Source organism: Leuciscus leuciscus (genome assembly GCF_965113295.1).
Source record: "Leuciscus leuciscus genome assembly, chromosome: 14".
Classification (NCBI taxonomy): Eukaryota; Metazoa; Chordata; class Actinopteri; order Cypriniformes; family Leuciscidae; genus Leuciscus; species Leuciscus leuciscus.
The window spans coordinates 6,188,566-6,201,564 of record NC_138738.1 but is presented as its reverse complement, the minus strand read 5'-3'; the positions used below and the strand labels follow the sequence as shown (position 1 = coordinate 6,201,564).

At 36.6% G+C, this 12,999-nt stretch overlaps 1 protein-coding gene across 3 annotated transcripts in view; it reads right to left on the bottom strand.

The window, feature by feature from the left end:
- raly (RALY heterogeneous nuclear ribonucleoprotein) overlaps nucleotides 1-12,999 on the bottom strand; it is an 88,923-nt gene that overhangs the window by 11,252 nt on the left and 64,672 nt on the right. For 2 of the 3 annotated variants that reach the window (XM_082136495.1, XM_082136497.1), the window contains 3 exons: nucleotides 7,466-7,745; nucleotides 3,811-3,883; nucleotides 2,047-2,094 (listed from right to left, as the gene is read on the bottom strand). In XM_082136495.1, coding sequence (XP_081992621.1) covers nucleotides 2,047-2,094; nucleotides 3,811-3,883; nucleotides 7,466-7,721 — 377 coding nt within the window. In that variant the 5' untranslated portion in view covers nucleotides 7,722-7,745. The remainder of the gene's footprint in view (nucleotides 1-2,046; nucleotides 2,095-3,810; nucleotides 3,884-7,465; nucleotides 7,746-12,999) is intronic. The other variant, XM_082136496.1, reaches the window with a different exon arrangement.

Genomic DNA, 12,999 nt, shown 5'->3' with positions numbered 1-12,999 from the left:
AATACATTACTACTATCTATGAGCATATCTGGATCATGTTGTATTTGTGAAGTTTTTTTTTTTTTAAACCAATTAATTAAAAAAGGTTTACTGTGTTCAAGATATCGTATTTTCCCATATAATATATATATATATATATATATATATATATATATATATATATATATATACACACATACAAATATTTACATATACATATATATGTGTGAGTGTGTTTACACTTGAATATCATAATAATTCATTATAATTGCATATATCAAAGTACTATGATATTAAATAGTGTTGTTATTAAACTAAAGCTAAAATAAAGAACATTTTTTGGGTAATTGAAATAAAGCTGAACTAAAACAAAATATAAATATTTGATGGAAAACTTAAACTTAAACAAATTAGAAATGTTGGCTTTTCAACTTACTGAAATAATTAAGTACAAAAATTACAAAAACAGAAATAGACATAAAACTAAATAAAAACTAAGAAAAAGGACATAACACAATTACTAAAACTTGAAGATATTAAAATAAAAAGCTAAATCAAAATATGAATGAATACTATAATAATATATAAATAATACTAAAGTAACACTGGCATAGTCATAATTTTTTGGGGGGTAAATTCATGTTGTCAAAATATGCGTATAGATAGGATTTTATCCTTAAATTATTTTGGGGAAAGTAAAAGCAAAGTGTGATCTTTGAGCAGAGCGTGTTTGAAGTTCTTCCGATCAGAGAATATCTGCTTTCATCCACCATACATCGACTCTTCATGAACACAACGAGAGATGTTTCTGACTCATATACTGACAGTGTTCGTCTCTGCATTGTGGCATGCAAGCCGAAATTTGGCCCAAAGTGAATCCAATCACTATCAAACATGAAGGAGGTGATGTGGCAAGAATAAAGTGGGAGAAGATACTTTTGCCTTCAAAGAGAAGAACGTCTGCTGCCCAGACAGGAACCTAAAAGCAACCAGCTGGCCTCCCACATGCAATCTATGCAGCTTTATTGACTGATCCGCAATCCAAGAGATTAAATTATTGGATGCGTTTGCTGAAATATATCGACTGCAGTCAGTGTCGCCCTAAGACAGCTGTAAGTCAGGGAGCAGAGATCACAAGAGAGATATCAATAAACATGTCAGCTCATCATATGGACGCAATATCCCTTACATCTGCAAACAAGTACATCCAGCTGAGTCTCTCAGCAGGGTTTCCATAGCTACCGAAAAGGGACGCCGGCCAACCGTGCGCTCGCCAAGCCAAAGTTTGCTTAACGGGTCGTGGAGGGAGTTCTTGTGAAATGCATATTTTTTCTCTGTCTGTCTTTCTTTCTGCAGCTTACAGCTGTGTGTGAGTGTTTTTACGAGTTCCTTTAGATTCAGCCAAGTTGACATGAGAAAATGTATTATGACAGGAAGAGCCGTGCTAGGGAGAGAACTCTGTGCTTGACTTCATTATAAGTCACTGGGTCACTGCACTAAAAATGGCTCCACATAAAGCCTGGGTGCCGAGTTAAGAGTTCAGGGCAGCCTATGCTAAAGCGTGAGCAAAAAGTGCTTTTTGCACTCAATCAATCAATCAAGCATTGGTTAAGTATCTTGGTTACGCCCACTGAGTGGGAGAATGCTTTCAGCGTAAAGGCAGTAAAATACACATAAAGCATCTAAAATGGGAAAGAGCTTTGAGATTGACTCTACAAATAGATTCTAAGAAATCTGAGGAATAATTCATAGACAGAAAAGAGAAGCAATCGCTGCAGTTCACGGAAACAAAAAACTGGACTCCAGCGAAACGTGGATTTGCAGTTATCATTTTGTGTCAATATGTTGAATTTTGGGGTAAAATCATACCCTATATACTGTATTGTTATATATTGTTTCTATTGACAACTCTATTTACCATCTTACTGTATATTCTGCATAATATTGGATGTTTTTAAACACTGACAAAAAACGTTTAAGGGCTGGACGATATATAACATTAATAAGTCGTTGTAGATTACCTAGATTTCAACAAAAGCATAATTTTGTGCAAAATCATGGACTCACCTGTCATAGAAGTCATCTCTGTAGTAATCATAGTCAAAATCATAACCACTGCAGGGATTAAAGACACAAAAGGGATCATTTTGAATATAAGTGATAAGGAAATACATTTTCAACATAAAAGGGAGACTGAAGTTGTAACTGTAATTAGTCATTTTCAACTTAGATACTATGAAGTCTTCACTTGATGTAAAGCTATTAAATATTTTCAGCATTATTGAAACTGAAAAAGATACATATTATGTGTCACACTATATGGGGCAAGTTGTCACAATGCTAACACACGTTCGAACGATTTACCGTATTTTCCGCACTATAAGGCGCACTTAAAAGCCTTTAATTTTTTCAAAAAACGACAGTGCACCTTATAATCCGGAGCGCCTTATATATGGATCTGGCGCCTTATATTAATGTCTGTAAAACAACCGCTGACTTAAACCTTGTTTATACTTTCGCCTGGCACCGGAGCGCGAGCCTCCGCTGACTGCGCGCGCACCTCCCCAAACAGACGAGGCATTTATACTTGACGCAACTGTTTTGTTTTAGACTGAACACCAGACCATACAACTGATTTAGACGCGCAAACTGGGTGCCGGTGTGATGAGATGTACTAATATCCGTCTGCTCGGGCAGATTCGGCTCAAAGTCGTGCATCTTCGGATGCGGAGGCGCGCGCGCTGTCACAATGATGTCATTTTGCCGCGCGCGCGTCTCTGCATCCGAAGATGCACGACTTTGAGCCAAATCTGCCCGAGCAGACGGATATTAGTTTTTTATTACCTTCGCGCTCATGCGGACGCGTCGAGTATAAATAAGGTTTTACAGCTCAGCCACTTGTTTGTTCATATTTTTTTGCAAGTGGTAGATCTTGGTTTACATTTGGACTTTGGATGTGATCTTAGGCTTGAAAAGGTTGGTGACCACTGCATAACACAAACCCAGTCAAACGTTTGACTGCAGTATCTTCTATTCTATGCGCCTTATAATCCGGTGCGCCCTATATATGAAAACAGTTCTAAAATAGGCCATTCATTGAAGGTGCGCCTTATAATCCGGTGCGCCTTATAGTGCGGAAAATACGGTATATACTTTTATTTGAAATGCTAAAATCTAAAATAAAAAGCAGTAAAACGTAGTACTGTTCAACTTGTCTTCAGTGTCACATGATCCTTCAGAAATCATTCTTATATGCTGATTTGCTGCTCAAGAAACATTATTTATAATCAATGTTAAAAACAGTTGCTTTATATTTTTGTGAAGAACGTGATTTTTTGTGATTTTTTTCAGGATTCTTCGATGAAAATAAAATTAAAAAGAACAGTATTTATTTGAAATGGAAATTTTGTGTAATATTATAATTGTCTTTACTGTCACTTTTGATCAATATAATGTGTCCTTACAGAGTAAAAGTAAATCTCTCTCTCTCTCAAAAAAATAAAACAAACAAAAAACGTCCTGACCCCAAATTTTGAACGGTAGTGTATGTATATTTAAAAAGTAGACAATTCAAAAAACAAATATTTAAGCAATGAAACATTTATTAAACATAAATCATGAAAACTTGAAAAAAGTAATCATTCTTTTGACCAACAAACTGTGATTAATGAAATGTGTAAAATTACAATTTATACAACACAAATGACAAATTGCCCCAGTCTCTCCTATACAGTCTATCTAAATGTGTTTATGTGTGGTTTGTTGCTAAATATATTGTTGAGTTGGTTAATAATACACACTGTAATATTATACTAAATGTTCTGCAATCACCTGTATAATGTTGCTGCGGTCCTCTTTAGTCCTTTAGGCCTGTTGGGTTTGGGTTCACCTGCCATGTTAATATCTGTGAATATAAGCGGAAAACACACTTTCAGTCTAAAGTATCTATAATCGTCGCAAGAAATGCAGATTTTAAAAACTAATTATATAAAAATGATCACTGAGCAGACATACATAATCAAACAATGACAGATGGCAGAAGCCTTTCAAAATGACATCTGCAGCTATTTGATAATTGCAAGTTACCGGGGCACTTGGGGCTGTTATCTAATGACTCTGTAATTATCACGGTGCACCGACATCACGGACACTTGTCATTAAGTGGGAGTGCTCTGATTTGCATAACCACATGCTCGTTGTGTCCACCAGAGGGCACTCCACACCCACTCAACTAGCCTGGAATGATCCCACATCTCCGGCCACACTTCAGCCTCCTTGGCTTCCACTTTATAACAGCAATGACAGGATGAGAAGCAGAAAGAGAATAATGGATAGCTGCCTCTGAAGCAATGGAAGACATAGCTCTGTCACCCGATTTCATATTTGGAGCACTCGAGTGAATAGAGAAGTGAGGTCTGAGACAGCGAGAGGTGCTTGTGTTTGAGGGAGAGCTGTCAGCTGCAGCTCCGGGACTGATTGGCCAGTGGAGAACGAGTGGGGCCGTGTGAGTGACAGGTCACCGGGGCTGTCAAGCGGAAGCCAAAGGCTCCGTGGAGCGAGAAACAGCAGCTAATCTGACCGCCCAAAAATACATGTATGTCATCAAGCAGCTGCGGAGGGCTGGAGGGCAAAAGAGAGACAGAGAAACAAAGATTGGAACAGAAGGAGACAAGAGATCGAACTAAACAGACGGGATTGAGCAGGGACAAGAGAGAGATAGAGACGTGGAAGAAGGAAGCGGGCAAATGAACAACTGTCTGATGTCCTCAGCGTGACACGAACACCTGCCGCTGACACACCTGTCCTGTTCCTCATTTATCTGAGGGGGGCGGGGTCGGTCCATCGGTTGCCTGGATACCAGCACAGCTGAGAAACCAATCAGTGTCTAGAGGTCAGCTCGTAGAGGACACGCCATTACCGGCTGGCATGATGAGGCTTAAAACTACTTGATAACTGAAATAGCACTGTGATAAATAATATGACCCCCCCCCCCCCCCCCCCGAAATTGACTGTGCGTAATTCATTTGAAGGGTGGCACACGCTAAAGACACAGATATAGATTTCCCAGAATCTAGTAGGGTAAGTATGTACTGTATTGTAGGAATTGTTTATTATCTGTAATGAGTTGCTCCGAACACTGAGGCTATGTTTAAAACATACTGTAATACGACTCTTACCATTTCCAGTTGTATAATAGCGTATAATGTTTTTCTGTATGGAAAAATGTCAAGTATAGCCTACAGCAGAGCATACTGTACAGAATACTTTATCCCACAATGCAATGCGCACTCAACTTTCCATTCCCAGAGTGATGATTGAACTATAATATCAGTTGATTATTAACATCTCCTTCTGGACTTGCTATTTGATCAGACTGCTGTTTAATAAATATTTCTGACTAAATATTGTTTTAAATAAATAAATAAATACAATTATTATTTTATTAATGTTTAATTAGGCTATTATTATCAATAGTACTAGTCGCAGTGCTACTAGAGTATGTAAATATAACATACATATTGCATACATATTTCACATACAATAAACAATAGTAGGCAGTATCCAGTAATCAGTATTTTATAGTATATAATCAGTACCTAATAAATAAATATTAAATGTATAAAAATTATATAATACATAAATCATAATTATTACAGTATATAAACATAACAACTCTCTCTCTATATACAAGTATAGTTATTATTATTTATTATATTCATGTTTCTGTTCTGTCTAAACTACTGTATGAAATGTTTATCAATGCATACATATTTCACGTACAATAACAAAATAGTAGGCAGTATCCATTAATTAGTGTATAATAGTCAATAATCAGTACTTAATAAATAAATATAAATTGTATTATTATTATTATATAATATATCATTATTATTACAGTACATACAAATAACAACTCATCTCTCTCTCTATATATTTATATATAATTATTATTATTATTTATTATATTCATGTTTCTGTTCTGTTTAAACTACTTCATACATCTTATTTTACACATTATATAAAAGCAATAGGGAGTATCCAGTAATTTGTATGCTATTATTCCATTCCAAACAAATCCACACTGGCATAGTGTATGCTTATATTTTTCTCTCTTGTAAGTGCCCCACTTTTAAAATATGAATCAATACAAGCATTCAACAACTACATGAAAAAGTTCAATGCAACCTCAGAATTGATGGAGGTCAAGTGCCCTGAAGAGTGGAGAATGATGCTGTCCCATTGGCCACCTTATAGCCTAATGCTGATCTACTTGCAGTGCACTATATTGACCTCCGTCTGACCCTCCACAGTGATGGCCACAGGAAACTGTCATCAATAGATATTAATCTTAACCGCTTCAGTGTCATGGGGCTCGCTCTTGGCAGCAGTCATAGGACTAACCAAACACTCTACAGGGTGATTAAAAAGTCAGCTTGCTCCGACTGTGCACTTTTTTTTAACCTCGGAGAGGTGTCATTCAAACGGGATATATAACTAGGGTAACCAGACGTCACGTTTTTTCAGCTCTATTTTTAGTGTCCCGACTCTATGAAAAAATCATGTGTTTTGTCCCGTAATTTCAACTTTCCTAAACTTTCTTTATTTCTGAGTGATAGAGCGAGTAGTAATCTTGTGTCACGCAAGAATAGGCTAATCAAAGATAGCCAATAACGTCATAGTATATTTTGTAGAACAAATCAATCATCCAATCACAATTCTCTATCGATTAACTTGCAGTTAGTGAAGGCAGGATCCGGTGTCAGTGTCAGTTAGAAAGCGCAAGTGAGATCAATTCGGACGCGAAGACGTACATTTTTTATATACAGTAGTGGCCAAAAGTGATGTCCGGAGAGGATATTTTGATTGCACTTTATTTTAGTTACATTGTACTTACCGAAATAAGTACTGATTAATTAACTACATGTACTTACTAGAGGTACATTTAGGGTTAGCGTTTGGTTTAGGTTTAGTTACTTGTAATTATGCATCATTTACTGTTATTACTATAGTAAGTACTTCTTAACTACGTCACCTCAAATGAACTTTAGTGACCAAAATAAACAAACAACAAAATGGAAGTAAAGCGGCAGCCCCTCATGAACGTCTGCGCATATAAACTAAACCAAAACATAACAACAACAACATGTCTCAGGGCTGGTCCTCTCTTGTCCTTCACTGTCATCGCTCCTCCTGTTATCCTCTGAGACCGGAGGAGTTAATGAGCTCATTAACACTCGCACCACCAGCCTTCCTCCATTTCCAAAGCTCTCTGCCCTGCCCTGCTTGCCACAATGTCCATTTTCCTAGGCCAGACATCATTTTTGGCCACTACTCTAGCTAACATTATTGTCATGTGTAGATATGTGTGCGATGTGGGAGTCAGGGTGCCTGTCCGTCCCTTATACCACTCTGAGAAATCTGATCACCCTATATATAACACACCCCATACGGTATACTAGCAGATTCATTTTATTGTCCAACTCACCGAGGGTCTGTCCAGCAAGCACACGTCCATTTTCTCCAATGACCGCTCCACGGGCGTGTCTCTCATTGGCGTATTGAATGAAGGCGTAGCCTTTGTGAACCGAGCATCCCAAAACTCTGCCATATTTGGAGAAGATCGTCTCTACGTCGCTCTTTTTCACCACCGCTGTGTTCAGGTTGCCAATAAACACGCGCGAGTTGATAGATTTGGGGTCATTTTTGTTGGTAATGTTGCTCGTCTGGACTTTCAGTGACATCTTGGTTAAAATGTGAACAGCAGTCTGGGGAAGAAACAGATCATGAAAGTTTAGACCTTTTGCATACAGTGAAATGAACCATATTCATGATTGGAACATACAGTACATAAAGCTTAATTTTGAAGATTTCTTAGAAAAGATGACTTAAAAATCAAGAAACGAGTGGTGTTACAATTACTTTTGTGGTGGTTAAACTTTCATTAAATGTGTAAAATCAAAGAAATAAGAAATGTATAAATGAAAAACAAATAGTTAACTTTCAACAAATTTAAATTATAATAATTACAAGTATTGTTAATTATTCAAAACATGTATTATTAATATTTATTATTGATAAAATAATAAATATTATTAATAATAATAATAATTATTATTATTTTAACATTTTATTATTATCATCATTTTCATCATCATCATTATAAAATAATAACCCATAAAAGTTAACATAATATTAACATTATTAGTAGTAGTAGTAGTAGTAGCAATAATAATAATAGTAGTAAAAAAAATAAAAATAAAAAAAAAACCTCATAGAGAGCCATAATAGATAGGCCTATATCTGAGGCTGTAAAGGTGCTGACTGTGGCTGTGAGCAAACATGAATCAAGCTGATCATGGACACGCCCTGACCTATATATCGCTTAATTAATGAAGAAGTGATCAAAGCTCTCCTGACACCAGCACAGCACATCTGATGTACATTTCTCATGGGTGAGATTGGCTACACCCTACGCAGTGAAAGAAGACAGGACAGTAATTAGCTCACTGATCAAAGTGTTAATGATAGGCCATAAGAAAGAACAATCACACATGAGATCTCTGTAGTGTCTCAGTTGTTTCTCCTAGATTGCAATGGGATTCAACTGAGAGCAAAGGGAACTTTTGCTTAAGTCTCCTCTAGAGTTTCAAAAGATATCTCAATAATGACTCCATTTACTGTACATGCACCATCATGATGCGATTATAATGAGATTTAGGTAATATTACGATTAAACTTTACCTTATATAAACACAATACTTAGATCAAATTGATGCAATTAAGCTCATAATCCTGGTAACCATAATCATAAAATGTGGCGTATGTCGATTTTAATCACAATAAACAGGCATGTAAACTCTTTAATCGCATCTATTTCAAAGTGCGCATTTGACGTACACGGATGATGTCGTCATGCACAGATTCATTAACAAAGTGGTACAGAATGCTTCACAATCTTTGTGATGCTGAAAAAACTGAGTTCATGTTGACAACGTTGCACGACATGAATGTAATGGAGTATATTGATGGCCAAAAACATAAATGAAGACAGTTATAGGCGCATCACCAAAAAAATCCAATACGTCCATAGAAACCACATTTCTTAGTGAATAAACACAATGAAAATTGCATGTAAACAGGAGTTAAGAGGTTTGCTTTTGTCATCTAAACATCTCACTGCGGTTAAGCCTACCCTGATTATTGGAAATAACTACCCGATCTCATGGGAAAACATAAGTATTTTACGAGATGGCGATTTCGTATGAATTCGTACATTTTGATTCGTACAAAAACGTACAATTTTGAATTTTTTTAATCAATCTCATTATGAAGGACCACCCCTAACCCCGCCACTGGGATTTTAACAGATTATACGAAAACGTACGAATGAGATCATACGAATTAGCCTACAATTCAGCAAAACCATAGACTGTAAAAAATATGGACAAAGCGTCTGTGACGTCACCCATAGACTTCTGAAGATCGGTTTTGAGGCCGTTTATGGGGGGGTATGGGCGGCGCCATATTTCAATACAAATGTTCAGAAAAGATAACTTACAGGTATGATGTGTTGTGTCAGATCATGGCCGAGACGTCAAATTTCAGGAATTCCACTCGGCGCAGCCTATGCTCGTTGTCAGCTGTCAATCAAGCTGTCAATCGCGCCCTTATTTGTCATACATTTTATATCTAAATACGATCTAAACTAACGAGTTAGAAAAAAATTCAGCCCCCTCACAGTTGTCAGGCACTCGGAACCTATCGAAAAATACAATAAAAGTCCATGGGACCAACCTGTAAAAACATGAATTTATGCTGTGAAAATGGATATTTTAACATGGGGGTGTATGGACATTTGCTCCCTTTTGGGACCTGCCCCTAGCGGATTTTCGATGTATTGCAGTTTTTCGCACTTCCGGGTAGGCTTCATTTTTCAGATTAGAATGTTGCCGCTTGGAGCAAAACGTCAAATAGTTACGAATTGCCGTGAGATTGTGTTGGAAAAATCACATTACTGATGCACATGCAAACATAGTCAATGTTTTAACCAATCCTTAGATTTGCCAAGATACCAAAGTCTAGGGCGAGTGAAATGCCTTATTTTGCTTAGGACACCAAAAGACCCAGAACCGCTACTGTTCATGACACCCACTATTCACAATCAAATCAATTCCCATTGGATACATTACAGTGAAGTAAAATGAACTGCGTTTCATGAGCTACAAAAGAGCAACCTCCAATCAATTAAGTTTTCCTCTGAGAAGACTTATGCTTCATAAGTTTCATAGTGAGGTGACATAAGAAGTTAAGGGTATTTGGAGCTTATTATGAGGACAGAAAAGAAGTCTGAGGTTGAAAGACGCGGTTCTTCTGACCGCTTTGAGCTGCTGTGCCTTATTAGCAGCGTTGGAGTCCGACTGAATGTGAAATCAGGGGAGAGTGAAGACCAAACTGCAAGCTCAGGGTCAACAGACTGTGTCCCAGGTATGACAGAAATAAGGTACTTTGAGGGCCGTTCAGTCCCCAGCTTCCCTCCGACAGTGTCTGCTAATCACACAACATTCTCAGAGCAAGCGAACAGGAAGGTCATTTAGTGTGAAAGAGACGTTTCCCCTCTAATTACTTGCGCCTCTGTATATCTCACATTGGTGAGGATTGTACAAGTCTTTGAAGCCTGCGCTGCCTTTCCTTTCTCCTTGTTATGAGGACTAAAGGTTTTTGAACTGTGCTTTTTACTGCACTCTATCATCCCGCTCGCAGAAATAACCAGGCAATTCGTTGCATTGCTCAGACTCGCCTTTAAAACCCTGCCTCCGTGGGACCCATTAACACCTGCTAAAGAGTTTTCTAAAGAGTCTGGTTGTTGAAAGTGTCAAATGGTTTAGGGATCGTAGAATGTAATTAAATGATCGATTAGACTGGGAAAATACTGGAGCAGATTCCTCCATCAAGCCGTTTTGGACAGCATCCTGACAGAAGCATTCATGCGGATGAAAGACTCACACTACCTCCGGCTAACTTAATGAGCTGTGGGTTTGCAGCACTTCCATTTTTCCTCATTATGTCATTCACACAATTAACCCATTCAAGCGTACTATTTTGCATGAGTTTAATCAAATAACTAAAACAAGGATGCACCATTTTGGATATTTTTGTCAGATAAAAAAAACAAAAAAGCAACATGCCTTTTTTTGCTTTGGAATTTACACATTTAAATAAACATATAATATTATAATAATATATAAACAAACATACCATTCAAAAGTTTGGGGTTGATAATAATAAATCTCTTATGCTCACCAAGACTCACCAGTTTTAAATCAAAATACATCAAAAACAGTAATATTTTGAAATATTATTACAATTAAAATAACTGCTTTCTATTTGAATATATTTTAAAAATGTAATTTATTCCTGTGATGTCAAAGCTGAATCACATGATCCTTCAGAAATTATTCTAATATGCTGATTTGCTGCTCAAGTAACATTTCTTTTTATTATCAATGTTGATAAAACATTTGTGCTGCTTCATATATTTGTGAAAACATGATTAAAAAAAAAAATCAGGATTTTTTGATGAATAGAAAGTTCCAAAGAATTTATTGAAAAATAAATTTTATTTTGACATAAATGTCTTTAATGTCACCTTTATTTTGATTACTTTTGATCACTTTATTCAAATAAATTTTTTTTGTTTTTGAAATATAAGAGTCTCTTATTTAATCTCTAAACAATAAACCCAGTTGTGGAGCAGTGGCAAAACATAACATTATTACTGCGATTGTGAGTATTACAATTAAAACGGCATGTAAAAGTTAAAGAATGTATAAAAACGTAAGAACTTCAGTGAACTTACAAGCATTCTCTTTTTACAGCAAAAATAAGCCTTTTGCTCTTTCACAGCTCAGTTTGATTTTGTATTGCATGAGACACAGCTGTGGTCATTAAATGAATTAAGAAAATGTACTAGCCATGAAACACGTATTTTGCATTGTTTTATTAAAAATGTATTTGATAATAGAATTATTAATTTTCTACGTTACTTTAGTCACTCACAGACTCCTGTGAGATGCAATACCTTTCACTCGTTTTGGTGATTTAATGCAAGTGATATATTACATTATGTCTCACCACATGACGTTAAGGGAAAAAAATACTTAAAGATAAATACTTCAGATAAATGTTACTTGCACCAAAGAAGGAGGAGAACTATGCATGTTATGCCATATCATTATGGCTATATCACTATTCACTATAAATATTATATCACTATTCTTTTGATGCTCAGCAACATCAGTCTAACTCATAACTCATAACTCATACAAGAAGCATCCAAAATGCCTTTCATTTGCAGATTTCATTCATTTTCATTGATTAGATTATGAGTAGAAAAAACCCTACACAATGCAATAAATGTATACCTCAAAGTAATAAAATATCATTTTTATTATTAATTGTTGATTATTAATATTCAGAAATTTTCATGCTTACAGACACTATGCTAATTGTTTTAATTCAATCAATAATTGGCTGATACATCAGTGCATCTCAACAAGTATAGCTGGCATATTTAATGTGGTGAGCACGGGGAACTGTTTTTTAACAGTGTAATGGATGAAATGAACAGAGCAGAGATTGAATTGGATAGAGTCCAGGCCAAACAGAAAAGCGGTCTGTCAGGAATAGAGACACACACACACACACACACACACACACACACACACACACACACACACACACACACACACACACACACACACACACACACACACACACACACACACACACACACACACACACACACACACACACACACACACACACACACACACCTCTCTCTCTCATACTGTACTGAGGTAAGCATGGGACTCTGGCACGCAAATGTTTGACTCTCCAGAGATTTGGCAGCGCTGTCCCACCACACGAGTGTCCCAGAAGCAGCCGCTTGCATTGCACAACACACTAATACCAGGTTATTAAAATGTCCGGGGGCTGGATGGATGATCATCTGCCTTTACT